This window comes from Leptosomus discolor, chromosome 2, assembly GCF_034619465.1.
Source record: "Leptosomus discolor isolate bLepDis1 chromosome 2, bLepDis1.hap2, whole genome shotgun sequence".
NCBI classification, from domain to species: domain Eukaryota; kingdom Metazoa; phylum Chordata; class Aves; order Leptosomiformes; family Leptosomidae; genus Leptosomus; species Leptosomus discolor.
In genome coordinates this window covers 99,702,692-99,728,883 of record NC_141392.1, presented here as the reverse complement: position 1 = coordinate 99,728,883, position 26,192 = coordinate 99,702,692, and the positions used below count along the sequence as shown (strand labels likewise).

General features: G+C 39.6%; 1 protein-coding gene across 7 annotated transcripts in view; it reads right to left on the bottom strand.

Moving 5' to 3' along the window:
* The window catches only part of DST (dystonin), a 313,666-nt gene that overhangs the window by 167,497 nt on the left and 119,977 nt on the right, over window positions 1-26,192 (bottom strand). For 5 of the 7 annotated variants that reach the window (XM_086461508.1, XM_086461507.1, XM_086461510.1 and 2 more), the window contains 3 exons: window positions 23,727-23,804; window positions 21,179-21,271; window positions 1,625-1,791 (listed from right to left, as the gene is read on the bottom strand). In XM_086461508.1, the coding sequence (XP_086317634.1) occupies window positions 1,625-1,791; window positions 21,179-21,271; window positions 23,727-23,804 (338 nt within the window). Of the gene's footprint in view, window positions 1-1,624; window positions 1,792-21,178; window positions 21,272-23,726; window positions 23,805-26,047; window positions 26,147-26,192 lie in introns of those variants that run through there. The other 2 variants (XM_086461505.1, XM_086461506.1) reach the window with 2 other exon arrangements.

Sequence of the window (26,192 nt, the reverse complement as noted above, 5' to 3'; positions counted from 1 at the left end):
CTTTCCTTTTTTCCCTCCCCTCTCTCTGTATTCTTCCAAATTGTTTATGTTTTCAAATACTTGCCTGTGCTATGTTCATTCTTTTGGCTGCTCTGTCCTGAAGTAGAACAGCCTAGTCTTTTGCCAGCTATGTCCCTTTATCTTGTCAATGTTACTAAAAGAAGACTTTCTTGCTGGCATGCACCTCCTCCCTGACTGGCTACCCAGAACAGAAGCATAGTCAAAAAAAGACCTCATTGATTCAGATGCAGCTTCATTGTGATGTTATGCACTGCCACAGCTAAGTTCTCTAGGACTCAGAACTATATATCATGCTTACAGCCTCTCTACAGAGCGTGCAAAGAAAAGACTGCATCTGCTTGACTCATCTCCCATTTTACTTTACTGTCCTCGTGCCTGTACCATATGCATGTTGGTTCTGCCTAGGCTTCTTTTTGTGGTGAGCCAAATGGCCCCACAAGAGGAAACCCAAGAACAGAATAATCTGCTGGGGGTCTGTTCCCTGGACCTGCATTAAAATGTACAAAAGTTGACTCTCTCTACTTAGGACACTCCCCCGGTATTATACCAAGGAAGTCACGTACCCTCAGGCTGCCTTATGATATGCCCCTGGGCATACAGCACAAACTACACATGCTACAATAAAACCCAGAAGGCTGCAAGGCTTGCGCAGTGAGGGTATGCACTAATTAGCTCAGTGGCCAGAACACTATCCCACGTGGTCCTCTAAGACACAAACCTCATTCAATTCAGGAACCAAAAAAATGTACAAAATCAGAGAGATGCCTCCACCCAAGAGGGAACACTGAGCACAGCAATGATCTTAAATCTTGTTCCTCTGACGAGCTTTGATGCTTAAAGTCAGCTTTATCAAGAGAGATCTGTTCTAACTTAGAATCCAGAACTATAAACCCTCTCCTGTCAGTAAACATTCAACTGTATTTCAAGTTACCATACAGTATCCTTTAGCTTCTAGCCGCAGCCACCAGTGGTTCTACCAGTGTCTGTTTAACTGTGTAAGAGTGTGGCCACAAAAGCATACAGTAGCACAATTCCCTCCTCAGATGGAGAACATTCAAGCCAGCTGGTCTCATTTTCCATGAGAATACCCTGCCATTTTACAGGAGATGCACCTCAGAGTAGATTTGGGCTCCAAGCAGAAACACTGAATAAACTCTAAGCTTCAGGCCCACGGTAAAGTCATAAAGGAAAGAAAATGGGGATCTCCGGCATATCTCAGCTCATGCAGCAGTTGACGGCTTTCACCAGCAGTGCAGCTTTGGACTTTGATGATCAGTTCTGCCTCTACTCTGCCTACACTCAAATGTCAGTATGATAAAAACGGACTGTGGAGAAGACTGAACCCCAGTGACATTCTTCTCAGCAGCTTGGAGGTGACCCATGAGACATACACAGAACTCATAGCAACGCTCCTCTGAGAAACAAGGGACACGCAAGGGCTAATGAGGCATCCTTCGACTGCAAAGTGCAGGGAGTTGCCCAGGAAGAGCCAGTGTCATCTCCACAGCTGCAGTGCTATTGCAGGCATAAACCAGAGGCCTCTCTTTATGTACATTAGTATGCTGTAATTAACATTTTCCAAGAGAACAAATGGAGTGCTTACCTGTATTTATGAATGATGGCATTAAATAATCTTCCATCGCGCCAGCAGGTAGTGAAATTTTCACAACGTATTCCAGCATAACCCTCGGTTGTCTGCTGCGACCACAGGAGCAGCCTCTCTTTAGCAGACATGTCCTCTGACTCTCCAGTAACATGGATATCAGATATCTAAAACACAGTTAACGTAAAAATTGCAATTATATCTAACCCATAAAAATGTTTAAAATATTGCAGAAAACCACTCTGCATTACTGAGGAATTTTCTGTCTGATATTTGCATACATGAATATGATGATTATTTATATCCTGTTTTAATATTCTTCTATGTCTTATCTTTATGCACTCAGTGTTTTCAATATGAAAAAGAAAATTCTCAGCTCCACAATTTTCTTCAGTTAAGACAGTTCTCACCCTCCTAATTTCTGGGGACAATATAACACATAACAAAAAATACTTAACTATGTCTATTTTATGCTGATAATGTGAATAATAATCTGGTTTTATATATTATACCTATTATACACAAATGTTATATAATTATATATAAATGCAATGTATTTTATATGTATATAGTCGCACCTATATAGTACCTATATTTATATTATTCATACTTTACTTAGCTACAATGTTCCTTTCTTAAAACAGGTTAATTCATAATACATGCTGCTCTGGAATTCAGTAACAAAACAGTGAAAGCTGATAATAATGATTTTAGGACAACTTTTTCTGAGAAGCATTTCAGGAATGACTGAAAGATTATAAATAAAAATTTTGCCTGATGCAGAAGTTTTGGCTTTGTATTATCTAAGCATTACCAACCTCATGTCAGGGAAAGTAGGAAAGTATTGGGAATTTTACAAATACTACTTTCTGGTTCATTAAATTCTCCCCTAAAGTGTTCAGTCAGTTTGCGTAGAAAACTACCACTGTACAAATACGAAGCAGACATTTCCCTAATTTGAATGTGTATTGTTTGCACCTCATGTTGTAGGTGTATTGTACTTGATGTAAATCTGAACTGCAAGTAGAACAAAAAGAAGACATGCCTTAATACAGAAAGTGCTATCACATATTGTCTTTCTTCTAAATGACCACCTTCTACCACTTTCCCAAACAACAATAGATAATATAACATGTTATTACGAAGAACACCAAGAACCCAGATACCATGAGGCATGACATAAGGACCCATGTACCGCAGCTCAGACATTACAAAAAGCAGCCTGAGGTGCTTGGGCAGAGACAAGAGGGCTTGAGACACCGCCAAGTTTTGTGAGTGAACACCAAGCACCCCCGTGGGCCCACCTGGAAGAGGCCGCGCCACACAAGCCTACACCCAACACTGCAGGGAGAGAGAAGTCTCCTCCGGCTCTGGAGAGAGCCTGAGGCCAGGGGAGTCTTGCCCACAGACAGCTTTGGAGGTGAGGTAGGTGCTCGAGTTAGCTGCAGAAGAGGCTTAACTCTGGAGCTGTCCCAATTCCAGCAAACCTGTTCTAGTGTAAACCAGGGAGCTACATTCATGAGGCCAGATGGAACAGTTGTAATGATGCCCTCTCGGCCTTGAAATCTCTGCACGTAAATGTATCATCCGACTGGGCTCTTCCTGGGGGAATTCAGACAGGCTAGGCTGGAAATTATGGGGTTTTCTCACGTTAAAGCCACACGAAACAGTGCCAGGAACAAAGAGACGTAGCTTTCCTAGTAATGCTGCTATGTCAATGCCTAACAGGAGGTGGGGGAAAGCACTAGGAAGTAGGGGACTAAAGGAAGAGCCTTGGAGATGTCAGGGCAACATAGCTGCTGCAGTGCTCTCCGCAGCATCTGTTAACCACCTTTCACACTTCCAGGGGAGGATAAGCATTTACAGCCATACAGTAAACAGTAAGCAAATTTAATGCAGGGAACAAATTCTTTTCTATGTAAGTATCCACACAACACCATGTTTGAAAGCAGTTCTTCAGATACTTATCATAGGCCATCATATCTGCTGGCTCTAAGTAAAGGAAAGATGCTGGCACGAACGCTAGAAAGCAAAGTAGGTTTAACCGTTCAACTAGCCCATAAATATCCCTGAAAATCTGATGGCATTTTTTGCATCCAACTGTCTCCAGCTTCAACACTGCACATTTTTAAGAAAAATCAAAGAGGAAAAAAAATCCCTTTTTTCTTTAAAGCACTGAAGAGGAACACATACAGCTGTGACTGTTTATAAATTTCTAGGTATCAAAATCCTGCACAGAGTATTTACTAAACAAAATCACACAAAATACAAACAGCATGAGTCTTGTAAGCTAAGACAACAGAGAACCCAATGTGGCAAAAGACAAACTTAAAATCTCTCCGAAAATTTTCTTGTAAAAATCTAGGGAACTCATCTGCAATGTAAGATTTTCTTTCTGTTGGTTACATGTATTCTTTGCCTTCTTGCTTTGAAATACCAAACTAAATATTTTTTCAGTCACTTTAGCTTCTATTCATCGCAGAACAACCAGACCACAATATAAACGAAGTCAACCATTTACCACTTATCCACACAACACTTCTGAAAGAGATGATGTCATCCAAAGTGCCAGATGTCTAGCAAAAAATACCCCCAAACTACTATATTTTTTTCCCTGTCATTTTCAGAAAGTCCTCTGTGTGTAATCCTTAAGTATCACATTTTGTAATATATTCTAACTAAGCAAGCTAACAGTCTAATTTGCTACTGGCCATTCCTTACTGCTAAATTCAAACCTTTATCCTCCTGCACGCTTCACTGACCAGCGATGGCTATGGACATTTCAGACTGCACAGAGTGCAAACGCAGCATATTTGAGTGCACATTGGATTCCTCTGGCAACAAGTGACTTCAGACATCAAGGCAACCTCTGAAGGCCATACTCGTATCTGTTGTTACACACAAGCAACGTTTGTAGCTACGAACATAAAAGAGTAATTCTTTTTTTCAAAGTGACCACTAGGCAAGCTTGCAACCCAAATTTTGGATAGCTGAAACACGAATTTAGCTCATTACCCTAAAATCAACAGGTTTTCACTCCAAAATCTTCCAAGCACAATTTGGCACCCTAACTGGCCATCTGAAGAAAAAGTTTTAAAACTTTTCAGGTTTAAAAACTGAAATTGCTTTTCACTCATTTCAGTGCAGGTTAAGGAACGCTAACATTAGCCAGTGACCTTGAACAGCCTGAGCACTTGTGTTCTCTAAATAAAGTATTTCAGATTCCAAGGCTAAGACTTCAGACTTTTTCATAAACACTGCATTGATATTTAAAAAGCATAAAAATACACCAAGGGAAAGAGTAAGTCAAAGAGCTATATTTTATTACACTTACAAATATGAGCTCTACTTTGCAAAGCTGCCCCATTAACTTGAAAATACTTAATAAATAAAATACTACTCCCACAAAATAAGATGTCAGAGGCAAAGAGAGAGCACACCTTTCCTTTGATAACCCCATAAGGACAGCATAGATACTCACCTACCAACAATGCATTATCATGAATATTTATAACATCATTTGCCACAGGAAAGAAAAAGGACTACTAAATTAGGAATACTAGACCAGAAACTAAGTTAAGTGGCAACCAAATCTTTTACTGTTCAAATTTTGTCCTTCAAAGCAAACAGTTTGTGTGAACCTTTCATTCTTACAACCCAGAACCCTATGATTTACCCACTACAAACTGTTACTAGAGGACATTTGTTGTTTAAGCACAGAACAAATTACTGAGTTTGCACAAGTTGAAACAGTTGTTTGCTAGAGATCCAGCTCTCCAAATTATCCCAAAGCCTGACTTACAAGTTATGCAAGAAAAAGTGACAGAGGAAATTCTCTGCACAGCTCTTGTATTTCAGGATCAAAGTCTTAATTGGCACTAAATACTCTGTCTCTTGTTTGTAACCGGGAGAACTAGTTCACCTCTGCTACTGTTAAGTGTTTTTGCTCTGCCTGTAAGTTCCCTCTGCATCACACAGTATACAAAAGCTATACACCAAAAAGCCTCAAGCTCTTCGTCTGCTCCAATTTCAGCGATGCAGTTTTGTGTCCAAAAGGCAGAAAAAGATCAGAGAAGACTTTCCAAAAGAAAAAAAAACAGTGGTGCTGAGTTTTTGTGGCTTATTTTTTACAGTGCAAACAGAAGAGCAAGGCTGGTATAGATAGCAAGGAGTCTTCCCTTCAATTCCATCTCATCCCAAATGTTTTCAAGCAAGTCTAAACTTGACATAATGTACTTAACTGCACAAAAGTATACAATGGGCTGCAGATGTATGATGTATAATGAAATATATTCCGATGTCAGCTAGCCCTAAACCAGAAAAGTCTGAACAACACAATGAAATAAGGGAAAAAAGAATACACGAATATGGAGAGGTTTTGAAATGCTATTTTCCACCTAAGCTAAGCAGTTAGTTATGTGTTGTGTTTGAAAAGGATTGTTGACAGCATGTTGAGGGAAGTATAGTTATACGAATGGAATTTGAACTTGCATGTGATCACAAGAAGTCATCTCCCTTGACGTTACAGTTGGACTTTGTGAGTTTCCATTTGGCTATAAATTCAAATGCTCCTAATTCAGCTCTCGCAAGGCTCTGTGGAGCTGTGAGTCCAGCTTTGGGCGACGCCCTCCAAAAAATGTTGAAGCAAATCAAAAAAGAAAACCAAAAATGACAAAGATCTAAAAACGCATGACCTGTTAGGAAAGACTAAAAAATTTGGTTTATTTAGTCTAAAGTATGGAAAGCCAATGAGATGTGACAACAGTCTTCAGATATGTAAAATGCTGTTACAAAAAAGGTAATAAATCAACTCTTCTGGGAATAGGAAAAGAACTAATGAGTTTTAAATGACCATACATGTTTTCAGCTAAAACCACTTTTTAATACAAAACACAGATAAGCACTAGAATAATTACTCAGGAAGTACGTGAAACCACTAATAAGGCAGACACAGAAGAACAAATATCAGTCAAGAATGGTTTTCATTAAGTTATCTTGCCTTCAGAAACAGAGATGACCTAGATGACCTGTCCAGAACCTTTCCAGCCCTAGTTTTGTAGTTCCGTCAATCATTATAAATCTACTTCATTGACCAGCATTCAAGGTGGATCGCGCCTGCTTCTTGCGAGTGTTACACAGAAGCAAACAATAACAGGCAAATAAAGCAAACCTCATGACTTTTACACCTTTATCCTGCAAATCACATTCCAGAAGACCAACTGTTATCCCTCCCTCCCTTAACTGTGCTACACGAATATATAACACAAGATTACGTGATGGTGGACATAGTTGGAAGGTGTCTTGTTATCTTACAACTATTTGCAATGATAACTGCAATAATAAACAAACGTCTACTTAGCCAGAAGTATTCTACTGAATATGCTGATTACAACTAACCTACTTTTTTTTATTTAAAACCAAGTATATTGCCTTTAACCTGACTCAAATACTTTTTTTTTTTCTTGCAATTATTATTAGTACTGCAGATGAGAAGAAATCCACTGGCTGCATCAAACACTACATAGATGCATGGCAAAAGAACAGCTGAGGAACTTGTAATCAAGACAACAGCTGAGTACTGGAAGTAGATGGGCAATTTTGTTTATATATTATACTTTTTTTTCTAAAAAACATTTACATCCATAAACCAGAACTGAAACTACCACAAATTAGACTGGCAGAATAATGATACTGATTGATAACGCGACACACATAAGTAATTGCTTTCAACACAAGCTCACAACCACCAAAAACTGTTGTAACACCAGCTGGTAGCTATCTCTTGCTAATACAGAATGAAAAGCATGGCTTGTTTCAACACAGGAGACATCAAACACCAGACTGGCAGTATCCCCTGCAGAGAAGCAAAAACTACAGCCTTGATTTTACTCTACCTGCACTGTGCTAAAACATCACAGAGAAGGGGAAGTTGCTGCAGGAAGCCTGTTTCAGTCTTGATTCACAACTTCTTGACCTTACTGCAAACTGCCATCTGCTCTAGGACAGCCCTGAGTGAGAACAGTATCAGAGCATATCTTGCTTGAGGAAGTCACCTTCCTGCATTAGGTACAAGGGCTGTAGAAATTAGGCCCCAGTAGAGAGTAATAAACTTTTCTTTCAAAGCTATTACTGAGCAGTCAGGAACGAAGTTTCAGAGCACCCCACTTACCTGAATTTTGCAAATAGGAAAGCAGTGGTAATGCGGTAGCACATATTTGAATACATGCATAAGACGACATGCCACAGAAAGAAAGGATATATTCTAGTAGCGAGGACTATGCTGTTTCAGAGGGCAAAATATCATATCCCTGTACAGTACAAATCAGCCAGCTGAACCAACGAGTCTCCTCTGGTGTCTGCCTCACATTTTGAAAAGCCCACACACTTTCAATTATCAGCCACATCTGAGGCACTGTGTAAGCTGAAAGTACATTAGAGCGCGGATACGTTGACAAGGTGAGTGGAGGCTACTGATCTCTGTAATTACAGTAAAGAAAATGGTAAAAACTGAGATTGGTAACTGCAAACCTTGTATATCAGCTCAGGGTGGTAACAGGAACTTTGTGCACTTGTATAAATGACAGCTTTACTGTTTTATACTGAAATAAAATACATGCAAACACTTATTTAGTTCTCAAAAGCAATCAAAAGGAAAGTGGTCATGACTTTGTAAAGTAAGCTGGAGTCTGAAATCTAGTCTTCTTCCTAGAGAAGCTAGGTGCTCTTAAAATTACTTAGAATCTTGGGTGGAGAAAGGGGACCAAACTGAAAACCAGACATTTCAGGAACTCGGGCATTTAGTAGGTTTCATATTTATACCATTATACAGTGTTTTATCAATATCACTGGCACAAGTCTCAGTATTGATGTAGGTGCTCAACAAAAGCCTCATTTTTTTCCCCCTTCCACTGTGGTAACATGAAGTATATGCCTCGTTAAGAGTAACAACTGCAGCGATATTAGAAGTTAAATTACTCTGATTATACAGGGAAAACACAGCCATGCTTGGCTGAACAGACAAGGCCTCATACTCTTTTACTCAGTAATGACCGTTTTGTTCAAATCAAGGAACATAACTAAGCTGTTCCTGAATTCCAGCTAAGATTAAGAGGGCAAAGATCTCTGTGTGTATTCAGAGGCTATCTGTACTAGTTAGTGTGTACTGTGTGTTGTAATTGGGTGTGTTATCTGTATTTAAAAACTAAGCTCCGAAAAAGTATCATTTGATTCCTGTTACAAAAGTAAATTATATAAAAAACAGAAGTGCAGTTAGCTCTTTGCTGGAAAGAGCAACTTTGGCATACATCCATTCTCTCTGTCACTCAACTCAAAGCTCAGATGTCCCTGTTGAGCAAGGGCAATCGGTTTTGGACCAGATCCTGGTATTGGCATTTGACCCACACTTACAGATTTCAGTTGCACAGAAGATGAGTGCGGCAGAACCGGTAATTTGCTTTCCTTCCAATATTCTGCAACTAAGCTCATACCTTGCTTTCTTTTATTGTAAAAGGAAAACAATCCTATCCTCAGAGGAAGATGAAATTTCAATAATTAATAGGTCATACAGGCAGTTTGGAGGAAAGATCTTTTAAAAGAAGTTTAAAACATGATTTATGTTCACTTTTTCTCTTTCAAGCTGCCTACATATTTCCATCTTTCTTCTGTTCCTACTGGCCATAACTGGAAAAAATTAGAAATATTCCTTTCCTTGATACAAGACCCCATGGAATTACAAGACTGTCAAGAGCTGCTAAGAAAATTTACTGCAGATATTGAACGTGCACTTAAAACAAAATTCACTCCACCTTCTAGAACCATTTTAACATGAAAGATCTTTTTCCTAAATTAGGAAACAAATCAAACTACAGACAGCAAAACAGCACAAGGATAAGGATACATCAACACTCTTGAAGTATACAGACGTATTACTTAACCTGTGAAAAAAGATGAAGTAATATGTTCTGTCCTACGTCTAGCTGTAGTATCATAGCATGTGTAAAAAGCATATCTAGAGCAAAGCAAAGCATTTTTTGTAACAGTAAAAATACTGTTCCAATATTATTCTTAGCTAACTTTCAAATATAACGTACAGTGCCAAAGTATTTACCTTGCTTCTGTTTGGTGGAATGATAAATAATGCCTTTTCTTTTGGCAACTGGGAAAGCACAGCATCAGATGAATAAAACCTCTTTTGTTCAAGTAGCGGATCATTTTTCCTTTCAGAAAGTAAGTGATGCGACTTTTCAGATTTATTGCTTTCTGGGACATCTTCAATGATTCTGCAAGAAGTTACATTTAACCCAGTTTCTTCAAGCTCTCTGCCTAAAATGTGTATAGCAGAATCCAAGCTGGCTGCTTTTCCATAACAAAGACCCCTAGGTTTCTTCAGGAATGCTAATTCTCTCCTGTTGCCATCCTCTGAGTATTTCTTCTTCCATGTACAGCATTTCTCTGAACTCCTCTTGTCTTGCTCCTTTAACCATGTCTCTGTTTCATCAGACTTGGTGAGCCTTTGATTATCACCACAAAAACTGTCCCCACGGAGAGAATCACTCTTTGTTTCACCCGGTAAAACTTTTGCTTTAACAGTATCAGCTGAAAGGTCTGTACTCACGGGCAGAGCATTACCAGCCACTGTCACTCTCCAGGGGAAGGAATCGGCCAATCGCACACCCTTGGGACAAATCTCGATGTTTTCTGAAATCCCCACTTCATTCTGGCTTTTTTCTTCATTTTCTTCAACCTGTACTGAATCTGGTCCCTCCTCGGTTGATTTCTTTCTCCTTTTTCTTCTGAAATATTTTCTTCCAGGGGAATGTTTAGCTGGACTTAAGGGAGTTTTGGCAGGATCTAAACACTGTTCTTCCTTTTCAGCCCTCACACATCCACAGACATTCCCCATTTGGCTTTCAGTAACTCACAGTCACACAGTCTCATCCATTTCAGTATATTTACATACACTTAAATCCTCCTCAGAAAGTTAGGAACTGCCGTTTGCACAGTAATCTCTTCCAGACTTCATGAACGTCCATCCTCCTCAGTACGTAGCCATTTTGCTTATGAGAAATGCACACGCAATAAACGTCGTGGCACAGTGCCCAGGCAGGGCCTGTGTCTGATTAGACGCTGTGGCTTATTTCTGGCCACCAATCCTCTTAAATAAACATCACTGCTTCGGCGTTGGGCTGTAATGCTGATGGCCTTTCACAGAGATGACATAGCATTTATGAGCAATAGAAAATTCTTGCATGCATTTGGACTTCCCGTTTCATTTAGTAACTTAAGCAAGATAAAGTAGAAAAATATGCAGCAACCTTTGAAACTATTAGCTACACTCCAAATCCAAAAGCAAGCAGTGCAGCAAATAGCAGGGATTTAGTTAGGAGATTTGGTTTGCACTTCATATGTTTTTATTACGTATCCAATGATCCACAGAAAGGAATAATAAAGTGAAGGATCAGAGATTGCTCTGACAGCTTGTTGGGGGTCAAATTTTTATTTTTATTTGGAGTTTTCATAGCAGCTGATGTGATTTTTCACTGATTTGTCAGCTATAAATAACCTGCTGCATCACTACTATCATACAAGCGTAACAGCTTGTTCAGGGCACTGGTGCTGTGTACTGGGGGTTGGAACTTTGCATCAGACTTAAATCTTCTGGCAGATAAACGTGAAACAAATCATAAGGCCAGTCTGTCTAGAAAACTGTCCACAGTTACTGTTTATAAAAATGAAGCTTTATCCTCCTCCCATGCTCCTGTTCTGTAGGCATCTCTGTGTAGCTCTGAATATAACACCCAAGAAGCATCTAACTACCCCTGAAACTAGGTAGAAATGTGCACTATAAAAATGCAAGCAAGTCTAATCACCAGCAAACTTTGAAAAATAGCTTTTTAAGCTTCCACTTCATTCCTGTTACTGATATGCAAAACCTACTAAAATCAACACACATCAGCAGGGGTAGATATGTACAGTTTCTCATGCTGTGAAAGAACTACTGGGTGACTTGCCAAGCATTATCAGGTGTTACCACTGAGTTTCCCTTGCTTATTTGCAAAGGAATCGCAATAATGAAACCCAGAGACTTTATCCCCAAGGGCCAGTTCCACTGAAGTATACAATTTAATGACGGGATCTAGAATGACTAATACAGCAAAGAAGTAGGATCAGTCTCCAAAGAACTTGCAAGAATACAGATGCTCATTGCTCACTACTCTCAGGGCACTGGGGTTAAATTTGACAGTAATGCTTAGACAATTTTATACTGTAACACTAAGGGCCTAGAAGGCTGTTACAGAACACTGCGTACCACTGATAGACAGGCAGCTATGTATGTACAGGCACAATGCTAAGATGTTTCTTTTCAAAGTAGATGTTTATGCTATGACCACACTCTTTCAGGGCCTCGATTTGTATTTGCATTTGTGGTATGTTTAACATGCAGGTGCAGTTGTGACATTTGCTCCCTTTACTCACAGTGAAAAGGCTGTATTCTAGTCAGCTTAGAAAAGTGACTTCCAGCCACAGCCCAGAGGATTCACTGATTTAAAACACACTTCCACATGGGACTGAGTTGGGTCCTGAACATGTCCCCGTCCTTAATTAACAGAAAAGCACATGAAAAAAAATAGTCTTTCTAGATGACATCACTGTTTGTACAAACAAATGGCTTTTACGCCTGAAAATATACCCTCTCTCATCAGAAAAGATGATTCAGGACTTTGCACTGCAAGAGACCAAGACTGGTTTCATTTCACACAGATATAGCTTCTGGCTTAACAACACCACATCTAATAGCAATAATAATATGGTTAAATAGATCACAATATAATAGCATTAAAATATTGTATTATGTACTCTTATTAAAAAGACGATTATCTTGACAAAGCAGAAATTAAGTAAAGATGTTAGTGTCCAGCATTTGCATGAACAACTGCAAGTTTTCACGTTACATTAACTTCTAATCAAAAAGTAAATATAGCCTACCACAAGTATGCTGCCAATGTTGTTCTTCCTCCACAAATTTCACAGGAGTTAAAAATTTGCTTAAAAATACTGCAAATTCAAATTTTCAATGCAAGTGCATATTTAAATTAGACACATGGGCACTGAGATTTCTAAACAGTAATTATATTTTACTATTTAACTGAGTTTTAATGGAGCACAACTTAGTATGTATTTCCTTTAAACTGTTTACATCTGTTTAACAGTCAGCATGATACCTCCACCTTCTGAACAGAAAATGTCCCTAAAGCAATCTCTGCTATTTCAAAACTCCTGTTAGAATCAGTGGCACACGGACTGTCATAAAAATGTCAAATCAAATCTAATTCAAGACAGGTCAGAAGAAACACATACTGTTATTTTACAGCTGACAATCTGTATTTTGTAACGTAATCAGTAATTCAGAAAGTCTCTGATCCTGCACATCCTCTTTCATACATACCTTAAATTTTGATTATTTTTTCTTAAGAGTAGGTGATATACTTTTTTAGAAAATCAGGTGTCTCTGAAGTGGAATTAAAAAATTGAGGCAGTAAAAATACAAGAGTCAGTTCTGAAACACTGGTTACAAGCTCAGTGTTCCAAACAATCCTGGCTTACTGCTGCATATTCACAGAATCACAGAATTCCAGGTCAATTTGGTTGAATACACCTGGTACATCTGCAGCTATTCCTAGAATTTAACCACTTCCAAATATTAGCTAGGAATAAATGCATTCTAAATGTATGCCTACAGATTTATTAGTACTATTTGTGCCTTTCTATCTTCCTAGAAACAGGTAAGAAATACGTGGGTTTGATATTAATAACCAATTTAACGATACTTACCAGCTGTTCCTGAGCAAGAAGGTTATCACCTCTGTTAATAACTCTTTCTGCTGTTCCTTGTTTTTCCACAGACAGCAGAAAGTAACTTCGTAGTCACTTTAACTTTATAAGTTAAACTGAAATTTCTTCTAAAACATTTGCTAGAGCAAAGAAATATGATATTTCAAAGCATCGAAAGAGACTACCACTGAAGCCTACGAGAACGACCACAATACAGTGAAGACCTGACAACACCAGGGACTTTGTCTCAGACATCTCACTGGACCCAAATGGAAGCTCAGCACTGGCTAAAGCCAAAGATCCAGATGATTAAAGCTGTTAAAAATGATACTATGATGGATTGTTGTGTTTCTTTTCTTTCCTTTTTTAAGAAAAAACCACAAAGACACAAATTTATACCCACCAATGCCGGAAAGTTTTAAGGAGAGATTACCAAAAGACTTCTTCTGACCCATAAACCCTTAAGAAGTATAACACGAATAAAGGATTAGACCCACACTTATCTGCAATTTGATCTCTCTTAGAGGCTGCTTAATCATGAACAAGAGGTTAACATTAAGACATGGCAAACAAAGATTAACATCAAGACGTGAAATAGCTCATGTAGATTTGTACAGGTTTGCATTTAACCATAGATTTCCGTAATTTGTCAAGCATGGCTGACTCTGAAATGCATTATGTTCTTAACACAGGACAGGTGCATTACACACGATAGTGGCAATGTTGTTGAATACCTGCGTATTTGTTAGTCTGCCAAACACCGAGACCATTCATCCTTTGTACATTGCTAATTTATGCTTCATCAGTGGTTTCATGTAGTCAGCAAAAGTTGTAACAGAAAGGTTATTCCACTTTGCCAATCAGACCGTGCCTGGTATCTTTTATCTTAGAATAACAGCATCAAAAGCCCGCTAGGAATGCATTTCAGGTAGTTTTGAATCAAATATCCCATCCCCCCACTCTTTCTTTTTTTTTAATTTATTTTGTTTATACAACACCGCAAAAGCAATGGAGCATTTAGCATAAATGGGACGTGTCATTTCATGGTGCTAAAACAGCATACCAGATAATCAGCAAGCATTTTGTTGCACAGCCCAAAGGCTGCATGCAGAATGACAGAGATATAAACATAGACCAAAGAGAAAGTGAAAATTAAAGCAGCACCAGACAGAGAACGAGGCAAAAAATGAAGATTTGCCAGCACAAACTAAAGGTTCTACTCAGACCTGTTTGAGCTGTACTGGCAACTGCTGCCCAAAATCTGAAAGAGCCGTTCAGCTTTCAGGTACCACTGAGCTACCAAAAGTCACAACCCTGAACAGGAGAGGTTTTATATCCAGTGAGACGGCTTACAGAAAGAGGAATTTGTTCCTTGTTGGTAGTTTTACAGGATTAAGGACAAAGAGAATCAAATGGATGAGCTAACTGCTTGTAAATCTTATCCTGCTACAGATATCCCACTATTTGTAGAGATAAAGTCTAAATATGACTTTGCAATGGCCTTAGTAACTCTCACCCCTGCCATGATTCAGATGAGTCCCAGAAATGCCAAGAACTCCATACTTATTTTCTTACCTGAGAGTTAGTAAATTTATTTTTTTAAATTGCTGAAGAATTCCAGAAAAGACAACTAGGAGTTCAGCTGAGGAATAAAATACAGCAAGAGTATACCCCACCAAATGCTACATAACAGGTCTACTGCAACAGCTAATGACTAGGAATCGCAGCTCCCAGGTGGAATATCGTATGACCACTTATAGTCAGAGATTAGACAACTGGTCGCACAGCTTCACCTTTAAATCTTTGAGAAGACCTGTTCTTGCTATTTTAAAGCAGACTGAACTTCAGTCCTTGGGCTCCAAGACTCACAGCTCAGGCAAGACCCAGAAGCAAGCTTCAGAGCCAGCTGCCATCAGCCAGCTGCTCCCAGCAGAAATAGCTGTCAGGAGAATGGCAAGTGAAGGCCAGACGCAGCTCTCTCAACTTCACATTGCCACCTCAGGAAAGCAGGCAGCATGTCTCTTGTATGGTGACCCCCATCACAGATTTAACAGCAGAGCAGCTGAAGCAGAGAAAGGTGCATAGGTCCCAGAATGTCCCATTACCCCTCTGCCTTCTGCATGTCATTTACTGGAATGGGTCACGACTGCCGAGCTGTCTCCTCCTCTGGCCAGCCTACATGAAGGCCACAGCCTTCATGACCAAGGCAAGAGTGCTTCAAAATTACTACCTGCATTGCAGGCTCTGAACACCTAACGGCAGTAAGGGATATCATGAACTTGAGAAATGGCTGGGTAGCTGTCCTTTACCTCAGCCAAGTCATCTACAACAAACCCACCCTGCTTACTTTTCTGCCCAACATGGGTAGAAGTTTAACTGCTGATCTGCTGGACCAAACAAACAGTCTATAGACTGCTTTGTGGCAGCCAGCTAAAGAATTAATTTTGCTTGAAGGTTTATGGGGAGTCAGAAGCAAAAAAAGCATTTGCTGGCTGACAAGAGAAATGTGAAGAGGTTACACTTGCCCCAAGGAGCCCTGAGACAAAGCACCCATCTGGCCGGAGAGGGCTGCACATACTGCAACATCTGGACAAAAATGCTACTGACTGGAGCCTTGAAAATCAGCATCCTGCAAAGAGGCCTGACAGCAGTGAGCTGGGGAGGGTGGAAAGAAAAGTGTTTCATAGTGGTTCTTGAGCTGCAAAATGATGATGAAACTGAAATAGAAAAAGTCTATTGAGTCATAACTTAGAAGCTCCAGAAATTTTTAAGGTCTGAGTTCACAAAGGCCTAATTTTGGATGTCTGAAAGTTTAAAGTTTCAGGTTTTGTTTTGGCATGTTTTGTTCAACCAACTGCAAATTATTCTGAACATTTAACGTTTATTAAATTAAAGAACGTTTGCAGTGGTTTAAAAAGAAATTATCACCAATTTTCACAGAAATTATCTTACTAAAATTGTGGTTACTGACTGAGGCCAAATTCTGCTTTCATTTACAGCTGCTCATCTTCATGTCAGCAGTGAAAATGCATTGGGTGTTGAAGGAGGAGTCCATTCAAGTATTACTCTGGTTATTTAGACATACAGCCTATAATTATACAAAATACTGTAATCTGATTTAGTATGTTCTATAGGTGCCAGGAAAATAACTTGCAGTAGTTAGTGCATTATGAAACTGAATTTTAAAAAAGCCACATATTATTAAAAGCATGTGAAATGCATACACTGAAAGCTTGCCTAAATCCTAATAACATACATGTCTCCGGGATTTTCAATATCCACAGGACAAATTATTTTATAACATACTCAACTCAATAAACCACCAGATTTCCCATTCAATCTTTTCTATATCTTATATGTAATTACTTAGGATACAGAAGAATGTAAATTTCTAGACTTGTGCAGCTGCAAAAGTCAGTGGTATAACTCAGAAAAACATTTACATTTATCTAATTATGGGTACCAAGTCACAAAGCCATAACAATCTCTAGACATAATTCAGATGCAAGAGAAACATAATCCTCAAATGTGTATCATCTTTCATTTCTGTTCATGATGCCCTTCCCCTAATCATTCTTAAATTCATTCCAATATTCACAAGGATTTTCTATTTTGAGGAAATATTATCCTCCAGACAAATGCCATGACTCAGAGAAACAAGAAGCCACAAACAACAGCCAACAAAGATCTCTGGCATCCTGACTGCCTCCTAGGTTGCAGTGTTATTAGAATACACCTAAATGATGGAGCAGAGGCAGTAACATCACACAGCAAACACGTCCTTACACTCACTGAGAAATTAACTACTACTGCAAATGCTGGGAAAATTTAACGGATAGTTCAGATTACGGCACCTCAACATAGGTGTCTGCATACTCATGTTTACATGCTGGCTAGGTCTTGAAGAGACCATTTGATCCATTGGAGGCAGGATTTAGTTTCCTAAACATGGCTTCCAGAGCTCTTTCAGATATCCTGCTGTATCCCAACTGGCCTCCAGCTGCAGGTTTAGAAAAGCACGGGTGTCTCATAGATCTGGTATCTCCTCAGAGAACTCCACATGCATGTCCTGGATACTCCAGCACCCACATGCCACCTGTCTTTGGGAAACTGAATCAAAACCCCTGGAGATCTAGTCAGTACAATCAATGGATTTTGAACAGCAATGTTCCACACCCTGAAGTAGAGCCACAGGAAGAAAGTCAATTGACCATCTAGAACATCTGAGACACTTAAAACTATCTGCAGATAATAATATAGAGATATCTACATGGGGATAGCAGATACACCACAGAATCTAAGGAAACTTGCTTCCCACGGCATATGCTACCGGGTATGCTGTGTCATCTCAGATCACACTAAGCACCTACGCTGGACAACTGAATAGCTCAGTAGGTGCCTAGAGCACCTACTGCAAGTGATCTGAATCTCTCCATCAACCTCACCCACTGTATTGACTAGTCCTCCCTCAAATCTGTTGCAAAACATGTTCACCACACTTCAGATGCAGTTTATCCTCCCTGATCTGCCTCTTCCCAAATGATAGTGGGTTTCCCATAAGACCTACACCATGTTTATGGTACTCACATGGGCGTCTCGTAAATCTCCAACAACACAGATGTTTCTGTTTAGTCAAATGGAGTGAACCTCCAGTAGCTGCTTAGCTGACTCACTCACTACGCTATACCAGCTGTACAGACTAAGCCTCTATTGCTCAGATGATCCAGATTATAGGGACAATTTAGACACAACGCATATGAACACAGCTCCCCATAAGCACCTGGATTTAGTTGTCTTAACTTCAAATTGAACCTCACCATAACTTTCCCAATATCTACAGGATTACTCCATGCATAAACACAGTTATTGTCATGAAGCTTCACCCCTTTTGTGAAGATTCTGCTGTTAGGCTTGTTTGTTCAGATTTTTCCCTCATTCAAAAGCTAAGTGAAGCCAAAAAAAACTATGCCAGGTGTAAGTACATACATTCTTCTGAACTCCCTTATACATTCTGAACCTAAATCAGCCATATACAGGTGTCAATGACAACAAATTGCCATATAATTCAAAAGAAGTGGTGTACAGGCAAATGCCAAGGTAACACAGATTAGCACAGCAGGTGTCTCTTACATCACCTTACAAATCCCTTCTGCACTCAGTGTAAGTACTGCAGCTATTAATAGCAAAAAGATATAATTTTTTTTAAAAAACCCTGTTCTTAAGTTATTTCACATTTAGTAATGAGGCATAATATTTAGTCCAAAAACAACTACTCATTCTTAAAATTATTTTAACACTGATTTTCTTTTTAAAGATATTATTTTGAAAAACTAAAAGCTGACATTGTATTAGTAGAGATTTAGTCGGTAGCTACTGGGGGTCAGGACAGAGGCAAGTGTGTTTCAGCTAGAATTCAAATGCTTCTACTTATTTCATATGGAGCTGGCTACCTTACAGGGGAAAATCCTTGTCACACTAGCTCACCTAAATTAGTTACTTTATACAAATGTTTTTCCTTGTCATCCTTTCTTATAGCTATATCTAGTAACACTAACTTTCATCACTTTTTGTAAGCACCCAAAATTGTGTCAGAAATCCTGTGTTTCAGCTAATGAGAAAAACTAACAATTTCACCCTGCAAAAACCTATTCATCAGGTTCAGAAAGGTAAAACATACATCAAGTAAAGGTTAATTTCCACTAACAGCTTCTATTAGTAAGTTTTTAATAATCTTCATTTCTTAAAACAGAGCAACATTCAATCACTGCCTATTCTGTGGGTCATGCTTAAACATATTTAAGCCCAGCCTTCTTTCTCTATATAACCATGTGGGAGCAAAGACTGACATGACAGGGGGGAGCCAAGGGAACTTCAGGTCCTTGCTACAGGTGAGCAGTTAGTGGTTTCTCATTTACTCTGTTCAGACCAGGGACATGTCAGCCCTATTCATGTCTTCTGTTCGTCCTTAGGATTTGCAGAAAGGCAAATGAGATCCTAGCAGCTATAATGGGTTTGCATGGCAAGGTTTTGGGTTTGGGAGTGGTGTGGCGGTGGGGGTGGTGTTACAGGGTATAGGGGTGGCTTCTGTGAGAAGCTGCTAGAAGTTTCCCCCATGTCCAACAGAGCCAATGCCAGATGGTTCCAAGATGGACCCTTCACTGGCCAAGGCCGAGCCTGTCAGCACCAGTGGTAGCACCTCTGTGATAACACATCTAAGAAAGGAAAACAAATTATTGGGGAGGAGCAATCAAAGCCAGGAGAGGAGAGAGAATATGTGAGAGAAACAACTCTGCAGACACCAAGATCAGTGAAGAAGGAGGGGCAGAAGGTGCTCCAGGTGCTGGAGCAGAGATTCCCCTGCAGCCCGTGGTGAAGACCACAGTGAGTCAGGCTGTCCCCTGCAGCCCATGGAGGTTAACGGTGGAGCAGATATCCACCTGCAGCCCCTGGAAGACCCCATGTCAGAGCAGGTGGATGCCCAAAGGAGGCTGTGACCCCGTGGGGGACGCATGCTGGAGCAGTCTGTTCCTCAAGGATTGCAGCCCCACGGGAAGGACTCACACTGGAGAAGTCATGGAGGACTGTCCCCCATGAGAGGGACCCCACACTGGAGCAGGGGAAGCGTGTGAAGAGTCCTCGCCCTGAGGAGGGAGGAGTGACAGAGACAACATATGATGAACTGACTGCAACCCCCATTCCCCGTCCCTCTGTGCCACTTGGGGGGGAGGAGGCAGAGAAATCAAGAATAAAGTTAAGCAGTTAAGCCTAGGAAGAAGGGAGGGGCGGGAGGAAGGTGCTTTAAAGATTTAGGTTTTTTTCTCATTACTCTTCTCTGATTTGATTGGTAATAAATTACATTTTTCCCCAAGTCGAGTCTGTTTTGCCCGTGACGGTAACTGGTGAGTGATCTCTCCTCGTCCTTATCTCAACCCACAAGCCTTTTGTTATATATTCTCTCCCCTGTCCAGCTAAGGAGAGGAGTGATAGAGTGGCTTTGGTGGGCACTTGGCATCCAGACAGGGTCAACCCACCAGAGCAGCCTTTTTGAATTTTTAAGAATCTCTTTTTTTCCAGTCATAAATGCAATGCAGGATATTTCTAAGTGAACCACTCTTTTTCTGTATGATCATGTAATTTTCTCATCATTTAAAATGCCTGCACAGCCCACAGCCTACTGCTAACAATGTTGCAGTCACTAAATGAGAATTATCTGTCATCTGAATTACATCATCTACAGCCACAGCCATTGTGAAAGGCTCATTTTGAGGAGTAATTTAACACCACACACTGTAAGGCTGCATTATACTGTACACAATCTCGCCAGTGTACAACAACCAGAGTGCCACCTAGTGTGACCCACCTTACCATCGCTGGGGCTAAAAACAAATGCTGAAGTGTTAGGGACTGCTTAACAAGGCTGAGAGCAGTGTTTGCTAACACACTCGTATCATCAAGGAAACTCAGATCCAGAACGAAAAAAGGCTTAAAACTTTATAAAATATTTTAATACTCATCAAAAGAAGTCTGTAGACTCAAACAAGACCAATTTGTCTTAACGCTGGAAGGAATACAACAACTGTTGTCTTCAATGATGTTCAAAATTCAAGCTATTTTTCTCTCACTCCACAGACAGGAAATTGGCAAGCAAATGACACTTTCAGGTTTAGCGTATGTCATGAAATAACTGACTGAAAACATACTGTCAAACAAAGCTAGACTTACCTGAAAGTGCAAAATTATGGTCCATATCAACCCCAAAGTCAACTTGGGATTCCCATCCGTTATGTCATCATTTCTAATGTTAACCAGTTTCACCTGCCATTGTGGAAAGAAGATACAGACAAAATTGAACTAAATATGCCACAAATACATACCACACGATACAGGCACAACTATAAAGGATGCATTAGTCACTTCCTGAGCCTACTCTGTTGGGTTTTTTAATTCTCAAAACCAAAAGGAATTTAATTCTGGCTGTAAGCGGCCCACCAGGAACTGACCTCTCCCACCCACGCTGAGCTGAGAAGATTCCTCAGCTGTCATTATGCTGGCAGATCTGTTCCTCATGTCAAATACCCTTCACTTTGGTCCATGTCAGAGGGGGAATGTATGATAGAGGCAGAAAGGCTAACAAGAATACAATGATCTGTAACTGGTGTATCAGTCTCAGGGCAGTGCACAGAGCTGGGAAGCTATCACTGCCTTTCTTCCTCCCCACACTCTCCTACACCAAAGCAAGAATTCAGCAGCAGGAGAACTGGCCTGCTAAAACACAACGGTCTGGCTTGATAAAACCAGGAATTTAGTATCACTTTTAAATAAGCAATGGCTTAATAATGACAACAATTATTATAGCTTCTGCTGCTGTACTCATTCACACTGGTATAAACATGAATAATAGAATTAAAACAAAAGCTGAGATTTTTGCCACTCCAATAAACTCACATCCAGAGTGAGTTCAATAATTCTATTTCCTTATTTTCCATATTTTATTATTACATTTAATTTCTCTATATGTATTATGTATCCATATAGCCTAGCAATTAAAGACGAGTCAGCTAAAAGGCATTTTATGCTTATGTTGGTAAAGTTATATGCACATGTTTTTTAATACATACACTCTTATCAACACCAAACAAGCAAAGGCATATCCCTTCTCTTGACCTGCAGACATAATTTTAACTATTAGGAAAAAAAAACCCACACCCCAAAACCACTCTCTGGACAAGAGTGTACTCCACGGTTCAGAAAAGCAATTATAAGCAAATACCAATGTTTTCCTCCCACTGCGTTCTAAAAACTGTGTTTGCCAAAACTCTACAAGATAGTCAAATATGCCTTATCTTTGCTTTTTAATTTCATTTTTTTCCCAAGTTAGGCTTCAAAATTATCAATATACAGGATACCTCTTGCCTTACAACCACAATAAAGCATTGTATTTGGAGGTTATGCAGCCAACCTCAGCACGCTACCTCCTAAGTACAGTTTAGAAACACCTAGCATGGGGCTGAAACTTTAATCAAATGCAAGTCCCACTGGCAACTTGCCAAGAAGATCAAAGCCCTACAAGCGTTTTGTACAGTAGATTACAGCCATTTTCATGAAACTGTGAGGCTAAAGGGAGTACAAAAATCCTCAGATCGCCATCGACGGCTACATGATAAAGCCCTGTGGTTCCCAATGACACATGCACGTTCATACAGATGAGGATGACCTGTTTTAATACATGGTGCCTGTCGTGCACCAATAAGGCATGGTGCAGCCCAAGTCCAGGGGTCTCACTGCGTAACCATGCGTTGTGACTAAAGAGCCATGCATTTACTTTGTAGCGTATCTGTTCAGCAGCTCACTTAGGTTAACAGGAAAAGTTTGCTTTGAACTCAGCAAAGCAGGATTAAGTTCCTGGTGCACACACATCACTCGGTGACCCGAAAGAGAGTTTGCAATTTCACCCAAAATACAGAGAGACATCTGTTTTTATAACCAAATTAACTATCTGTCTATGGTTTGCTACCTCGTATTTTTTTGAAACCTTTTAAGCAGCAAATAAAATCTGGAAAAAAACAACCAATCAGAAAGCAGATTTCCAGTGTAAATTCATTTTTCCTTCCATCCATGTTTTGGACAATACTGCCATTTTGCAAAGGGAGAAAGCAAGAATCCTGTAAGTGTTTGAAAGAAACTTAAAAGCTGAAAGAAATTCTCAGCAGCAGAAAACTGCCAAGCAGCGCAAGTTTCAAGTGTTTGGCTTAAAGGAGATAGAAGTGAAATTAAGCCTGAATCTTCCACAGCCCAGGTGACTTTGCTGCCTTTCTAGGGCACCAGTTTTGCTTTCATCAGGATTAAGGCTTGAGAAAGTTTTTGCAGAGCAAATATAATCATCTCCCATACAACGTTCCAATTTCTCTGAACCTGCATTTTGCACTAAAAATTAGATTTGTGAACAAAACTGCAGACCAGCTAGTGTCTGGGCAGCATGAAAGATAGTCAGATCTACTATAAGCAACTCCCGAGGACCTTACCCATAATTTTCTCCTCTTTAACATCATATACAACATGGTAGTGTGTTGATGTTATTGCTCAGAGAAGGGTGGTGTTAAGTTACCTTTTCCACACCTCTGTTAACCATCTCAAGCACAAGATGAAGCCGAGCCTACACCAGTAGCTGTTATGCAGCATGCACAGAAGACCAAGCAGGACGTAATTTTCACTTATTAGCTACAGGTGACAAAATTTTCATTAACATTTTTTATTAGAATTTTCACCATACCTGGCGTTTTTTCAAATAGTCAAGTGCAATTTGGACGTTCTGGAGTCTGTGAAAACGCATCCGACCTTTTTCTCGGGGCTAAAATTGGAAAACAATACTCGTGAGATTTTCTCATCAGACAAAAAAAAAACCCAAACAGTCTGATTTAAAAGATACCACGTAAAACATTTGAAGCACTCCAGTTTCTATGAAGCCAATACCTCTGGTAGAAAAATGTGCTTTAACAATTTTTTTTTTTAAACTGTTGTTGAAATTTTTTGGCACAGTGGACGGCAAGAGAGATCAGTTGTCCCAAACTGCAACTTTGACCCATGCAGTCTGATAGCCATTTCCCTGTAAAGCACTACTAAGGCCCTGTATGAATCTACCTACAGAAACTAAACTGCAATATATAAAAGATATTACAATATATTAAGCAAAGCAAAATGTAAGTAATGTCATGGACCTTTATGTTGCTCTGGGAAACTCCATGATGGAAAAGCTTATCTCTATATGCAATTTTATGATTTAATCTTGTTTATTTACGGTATGACTGCATAATCATTATGATACCAATACATATTTATTTAAACCATCTAATAAAGATAATACTTTCCTCCGAACAGAATAATACAACATACACAGCCCTAGAGGGTAAGTTTAAACTCTTGACTTGGGTAGAACACCATAAAGTGTGAAAAAACCTAACAAGCCACTCTTCTCAAAGAAAAGTCAAAACCAGCAAGAAGAAACTGTAAAATAAGCACAAGTGGTGTGTTAATGGAAACATGGCAAAACTGCATGCAGTTAGTGTAAAATCACCAAGAAGAAGAATCACACAGAAAAAGCATACTTTACTTAGCTGTCACAGATCAGCAATGGGAAAACAGTTAAATTTATATCACCATCATATCCAAATCCTTCTATTCTTCTTCCTTATTCCAGATTTTTCACAAACTTTCACAGCAATAAACTGAAGCGGACTATAATTGCTAGGGATCAGCCATGAGTATGAGTATTTCCTCAGACAGTCACTGCGAAACACACAGATACAAGCCCAAGCCTTCCTCAACTGCCTTTTCTTTTTTCCCTGTGGAGTATCAGATGCTTGCCAAAAGGAAACATGGGGAAATGGAGTTGAATAAGAAGCATAAGCTAAAACACAAAGAATTTTAATTTCCATTACAGAACCTTTGACTTAGCCCCCTTTTTTCCACACTGAGAGCCCCGGATCAAGCTCTGCAGCCCTTGCTACCAAGTAGCTTCCCCAGATGGAACGAAGGACTGCAGACCTGGGAGTTGGTTTTCCACAGCAAAGAGGGCATAATAAATCCCAAACTATATAGTTAGGTAGAGCATCTCAGAGGCAATTTTTTTTTTTTTAAACATACAGCCAAAATGCAGCATTATGAGTTATGTTATGCCCCAGAAAAAAATGCACACAAATTCCACTGAAATCACAACTGCAGCGCAACGCACGGGGAGCCAAGAAGGCATTCGGGCCCTATGACAGCAAGTTGCTTTAGCAAATGCTAATAAAGGCAGCCTACAAAGGCGCAAAACAGCTCACTTGGACTAACAAGTGCTCAGCATTTTACGCTTTATAAGTAGGTTATTTCCCTTATGGATGGTTAAAATACAGTGAAATGATAATTCAGCACTTGTTGCAAGAAAGATAAACCCTGCAAACAATCCATATACTTAGCAGCCGCTACACAGAGCTGCCACTTAACTTCTATTTTGACTGTCTGCTTTGATAAACATAAGTATTACATTTGATAAATTCTAACTAATAGATCTGCGCATGTGAATTACCTCATTTTGAAACAGTAACCAATATTATGTCAAACACACCATGGGTGCTGTAGACTGGTGCTTCTAATTAAGACAAACCAATTTTTTGCCATTGACTTCACTAAGGAGAGCCTTCAAGCCTTTGTCTAGATTATTTGTATATGGGCAATACTGTTCGCAAGTAAAAAATAAATAAAATCTTAGTTTAACCAAATCATGGTATTTCCCTATTTATTATTTTAAAATATTTGTTTACAATATCTTGATAATGTTGTCCAGTACACATCTGCACCATGGTTTTGTACAGTTTAATAAAAGAAATCAAATAGAAGTCTTGAACGTTTGCGCTTCAGCTGTTCGCAAAAAGGCTGAATAAAAATTTGTCTTTACCATACCTCCATCATAAACATATGTATCCTGGTTTACCAGCGTGAGTCCTTTTGTCCTTTCTACAGCACACTACTGCAGCACACCAAACTAAGAATTTACATTAGCAGACACCACACTTCAAACACTACATTAGTACAGTTATGGGGGTCGGCACCTACCCCCTTATCCTCATCCTCCACATCCTCATGCTGTTCATTTGCGCATGCTTCTGTTGAACTCACCAACCGTAAGGTCTTCAAAAAATCTCGCTCTCTTGGCTAATGAATATAATAGACAGGAGACAGGACAGCAAAAACACAAGAC